Source organism: Nothoprocta perdicaria, unplaced genomic scaffold (genome assembly GCF_003342845.1).
Source record: "Nothoprocta perdicaria isolate Ctin4 unplaced genomic scaffold, notPer1 scaffold_402, whole genome shotgun sequence".
NCBI classification, from domain to species: Eukaryota; Metazoa; Chordata; class Aves; order Tinamiformes; family Tinamidae; genus Nothoprocta; species Nothoprocta perdicaria.
Genome location: NW_020455647.1, coordinates 254,034 through 259,144, shown reverse-complemented (window position 1 = coordinate 259,144; position 5,111 = coordinate 254,034). Strand labels below are relative to the sequence as shown.

General features: G+C 58.6%; 1 protein-coding gene across 1 annotated transcript in view; it reads right to left on the bottom strand.

The window, feature by feature from the left end:
- IRX4 (iroquois homeobox 4) overlaps nucleotides 1–2,845 on the bottom strand; it is a 3,521-nt gene extending 676 nt beyond the window's left edge. Inside the window, exons 1-5 of the mRNA XM_026045602.1 lie at nucleotides 2,752–2,845; nucleotides 1,783–2,034; nucleotides 1,209–1,315; nucleotides 248–570; nucleotides 1–119 (exon numbers count right to left, since the gene is read on the bottom strand). The exon at nucleotides 1–119 is cut by the window's left edge and continues 13 nt beyond it. Of these exons, the coding sequence (XP_025901387.1) occupies nucleotides 1–119; nucleotides 248–570; nucleotides 1,209–1,315; nucleotides 1,783–2,034; nucleotides 2,752–2,796 (846 nt within the window). The 5' untranslated portion in view covers nucleotides 2,797–2,845. The remainder of the gene's footprint in view (nucleotides 120–247; nucleotides 571–1,208; nucleotides 1,316–1,782; nucleotides 2,035–2,751) is intronic.
- Nucleotides 2,846–5,111: the final 2,266 nt, after the last annotated feature.

Below are 5,111 nucleotides of genomic sequence, written 5' to 3'. Positions count from 1 at the left end.
ACCCGGGAGCGGCGGGGCGAAGGGCGCCTTCAGCTCGCACTCGGAGCTCTCCGACTCCAGCGCCTCCAGCTCCTCCAGGTCGCTGAGCTCCAGCTCCTTCTCCTCCTTGCCCGTGGGCTCTGCGGGGGAGAGGGACAGCAAACACAAGACACGTGGTCACTGAGGGCGCTGCGCGGTCCCCCCGGCCCGGCCCTGGCTGCCCCAGCCCCGCTGCCCCCTCGCTAGGAGCCTGCGTTTGACAGGGTACCCTCGGCTTTCTCGCTCTTCAGGGCGTCTTCCTGCGAGCCTTCCTCTTCCTCCTCCTCCTCGTCCTCGTAGGGCCGCTTCTCGTCCGCACACTTGTTCCGTGGCGGCCACGTCATCTTGTTCTCCTTCTTGAGGCGCCGGCGGGCGTTGGCGAACCAGGTGGAGACCTGGGTGAGGGTCATCTTGGTGATGATGGCCAGCATGATCTTCTCGCCCTTGGTGGGGTAGGGGTTCTTGCGGTGCTCCTGCAGCCAGGCCTTGAGGGTGCTGGTCGTCTCCCGCGTGGCGTTTTTCCGCCGCGTCCCGCCGTCCATCGTGCCGTACCTGAGGGCACCGAGAGCACCTGCTGTGTGACACGGCCACCTCGCCCCACACGGACCCCTGGGAGCCCCACGGCGGAGGCGAGGGCTGCCCTCATCGCGGCCTCAGGCGCTCAGGGTAGTGTCCGCTGCGACCGAGATGCGGCGGGCAGGGTGCACGGGCAAGGGCAGCTCGGCTTTGAGGGTAGACTTGGCCCAGAAACCAGGCCAGGGAGGAAACAAGGGCAGAGGGCTCGCTTAGCAAGGTGCGGCGCTGCGCAGTGCAAATTCCCACGGTGAAGTGGCTTTCGTGTCAGAAAGAGAAGAAAAGAAAGTGGAGAAAGCGTGGCTGTACCCGCGACTAACTCTGCTCCAGCGTTTCGGGGAGCATTCATAGAAATTCATAGAGATACATCTCCTCTGACTGCTTTGCTTAGTAAACTCTCCTACCCTTTTGTTCATGAAATGGCAACGCAGATGACGCCGGGCTGCACCTGAATATTTAATGCCCATCCTCCAGGAAAGGTCATCGGTGCCCAATGGGCCTCGGGAGGGGCAACGGAGCGAGTGGCTCCGCGCTGCCTTAAAACCAATAACCCCAAACCCCAGGCCGCCAGATGAGGAGGACGCGGCCTCCCTGCGCGGCCTCCCCGCGGGCCTCACCTGTCGTACTGGTACTGGCCCAGCGTGTGCTCGTAAGGGTAGTAGGCCGTGGCTGGGGCGATGCCCGCGTGCGCAGAGCCGCTGCCCTCCTTGGCCTCGAAGCTGTTCTGCAAGAGAGACCCGCCGCGCCCTGAGCCGCGTGACGTCACCGCCCGCCGCCGTGACGTCAGACCGCCCCCCCGTGACTTCAGACCGCCGCGGCCGGGCCGAGGGGAGGGAAAGAGGGGCGGCGGCGGCGCGGGGGGCGCCGCTCCGCGTCGCTCAGAGGCAGCGGGCAAGGAGGGAGTTGGGCGCGATGTCCCGTGCCGCCTCCACAGGCGCATTAAGCGGCACCGTTAGGGTAGCAGCGCCCTCCGCGCGGAAAGGCCCGGGGGGAGGAGCGCATCGCTGGCTGCGAGGGCCGGGACGCGGCGCTGCGAGCCCCGCACGCGGCTCGGCCGTCGCGGCGCCCGGCGCCACTTTCGGCCGCCGGCTCCCGGGAAGGGCGGCGGGCGCCGGTCCTCGGCAGCCCCGGCAAGGAAGCGCGGCCGCCCGCCCCGCTCCCGCCGCCCGCGCCGCTTTCGGCGCCGCTCACCAAGGAGTAGAAGGCAGAGGCCTCGGTGCCGTAGGTGACGTAGTTGCCATATCCCTGCGCGCCGGGGTAGGGGCTGCCGTAGACGCCGAGCGCGGCGGCGGAGTTGAGCTCGTGGCGGGCGCTGGCCAGCAGCCGGCTCTCGTACACCGGGCAGTAGACGGGCGCCTGCGCCGGGGCGGCGGCGCCCGCCTCGCCCAGCGGCCGCCCGCCGGACTCGCAGCACGTCGTGAGGGAGTTGGTGGCCATGAGGAACTGCGGGCGGCACCGCGCGCTCAGCGGGGCCCCGCGCAACGCGGCCGCGCCGGGACCCTGCGCCCCGGCCGCGCCAGGACCCTGCGCCCCGGCCGTGACGGCCCCTTGCTCTCAGAAACTAACTTTTCTTTTTTCCTCTTCTTCCTTTCGCCTGTGTTCTTACGAGGCTGGATAGACATCGTTTGCCTCCCCTTGCAGCAGAGTGCTTCCCATCTGCGTTTTTAATCTCTCTCTTTTTTTTTTCTAAATCACTCATGCATATTTATTTTGACTGCGGGTTTGTAACAGCCATACGTGCATCTGTTATTAGCCTCCCGTTTTAAGTGCAGCCCATTGTGCTTCTATGGTTAAAACCTTAGCACTTTCCTGTTTAATTGGGTAAACAGTAAATTTAATCGGAAAACGGAAAAGACTACTTGGAGGGAGAGAGCTGGTGGGGGCTGGGGCATCCGTTACTTCCCTTCTCACCTTCCTCGCCGCTGTCGTCTTCTCCCACCCATCATTATCACCCCAAGCACCCTCACCCCCGAGTGTTCCTTCCCGTTTAAAAAGATGTGCGCGAGATCTAACTTAAGCACCTTACAAACATGCCGGGTGAGGAACCGATTTCACGCTTTCACATGCTAGAAAGGGTCGCTACAGCTTTCAGCGCTGAACGGAAGTGATCAACAATGAGTGAAAATCAATCAATGAACGTTTGGAGGCAAAAGGTCTTACCTGGGGTGCAGAGGAGTAAGGGTAGCCAAACTGAGGATATGACATGGTACAGAGGCTCCCAGTTATCTAGAAACAAGGCGAGACGTCTGATCGGCACGCTATTGCAGTCTTGCTCTGCTCTATTGTACCAATTGATTGGTAAGCACAGGTCCACTAGATGCTTATAGGACGAAGCAGAAAACCACATTTAATTTATTGACATGAAATTCTAAACTTTTTTTCTTTTTCTTTTCTTTGGCTACGAAATAGAAATAGTTGTTACATGTGGGCTCTGAGGCTGGCAAATATGATGGCAGAAATACATATTTTGCACCCTGGAAAAAAAAAGGGGGGGGGGGGGGGGAGAGAAGTAGTTCAAATACATCAAGCCAGAAGCGCGTTGTTCACGTTGTTTTAAAAAGTGGAGTCTCTGACGTCACTTAAACCCATCCAAATTAACCTGCCTCTAAGGTTAACACGATCACCTTTTCGTGATCCTTTGCCTTGCGTGGAAAATAGAGATTAGAGCATCTCTCTCTAACAGGAGCGAAAGTTTGAAAGCTCTCCGACCCCGACTGCACCTCTTTGCAACATTTATAAACATTTCTGTGAGGAAGGCAAGGAATGTTTTTAAACTGAGAAATCACTGTTATATCAGCTCCCCCCCCACACTCCTCCTCCTCCTCCTCCTCACTCACTCACTCACACACACACACACACACACACACACTGAAAGGCTGGTAAGCACTTTTAATTAGAAATTAATTAATGAGCAGCTGCTTCTTCCCACCCCACAGTAATAATTAGTCTCAATTACAAACAAGACATATGAAGGGACACGCGACTGAGTCTTCATTTAAGATTTAATCAACAGTTAAAACCAGCGCTAATGCTGACAATAAAGCACATGACGTGCCATCCTGCTCTTCTTTCCAGCTTTTATTCCAGGCGTGTGATTACAGGTAGAAAACCCCTACCAGCATGTTGTGGGGAACGGGTGAAGGACCTGACTTTCCACGTTAAAACCGCCTCGGTCCCACGGCGAAGCGCCGCTGGAAAGGCCGGCCTTGCTCGGGGCGGAGGGCCGCGGCGCAGCCCGCCCGTGGGCAGAGCTCGGGGGCGGCGGCCATGGCGGCGGCGGGGGTCGCAACTCAACCGTGCCAAGTGCCGTTTCTCACCCTACGGCGATCGCCTCCTCGTCGGCGTGGCTATTTATTTATTTAATCAATTAATTTTGCAGCCTGCTCCCCTTTCCCTAAAACCCGGCATGCGCCCGGGCGGGCTGTGCCCGGGAAAGTCGCCGAGGGAACCGGGCCGGACCAGGCCAGGCCTGACCGAGCCGGGCCGGGCAGAGCCGAGCCCCGGGGGTGCTGCAGCTGCGCTGGCTCGCGGCCCGCCGAGGCCCGGGCTCCGCGGGATCCGGGAGGCTGCGGCCCTGGGGCGACGAGGCCGAGGAGGAGGCGCCGCCGTCGGGTTCTGCGCCGGGAGCCGGGCGGGCTCCACAGCATCTCGGCGGGACCCCCTGGAAATGGCAAAAAGAATCGCCCCCCGCAGCAGCCTGCAGACCCCAAGGGCACCCGGGCGCAGCGCGGTGCGCAGCGCGGTGCGGAATGGAGCGGAGCGGTCGCTGCAGCCGCCGGCCGCGGAGGGAGCGCGGGGAGCGCGGCCACGCTGCCCAGACTTGCTCCGAGAGATTCCCGGGTTCAGACATGTGAATAGCCCCAGGGTCACACTCTAATTAATGATGATGTTCTCTTCTTCTCCCCAGCTGGAAGACTGCCTCCCAGAAACGAATCTGCCCACACTGACAGCTCGATTGAGGGTGATTGATGACTATCTGGAGACCACAGTACACATAATATAATATCTGCTGCGTAATTGCTTTAATTTACAGACGAAAATACTAGTTCTAGGATCGAGTTAGACTACAGCGGGCATCGTTTTGTGGAGCTTGAGAGTGTTTGCAAATAAAAGATATCCGACACAGTACATGCAAATTATCCTGACAGCTGAAGATCTGTAGCCGGGAGAAATGTTTAAAGAACAGGAATCAAACGACATTAATAATCGGATTTGAATTTTATATTGATTTGGTGGGGAGGAGGGGAAGGAGAAGAAAGTGTTTATTCTTTTCTCACCTGAAAAGCGAATATCATCTTCTTTCAGGGGATATTAATAACTTAGCCATGGGGGTTATGTTGCAGTTCGGAAACGCTTCTTTATTTCTCCCAGTACCCCGGCGCTTCCAAGATATAATGGCACTTGCAGCTACTATTTACAAGCAGCTTCCTTCTACGCAGCGTGATGAAGGGCTCGCCGCTATTGTTTTGCATTGTTTTGGCAGAAAAGGGCGCCCAATGTTTACACAATGGTCTGCGCCC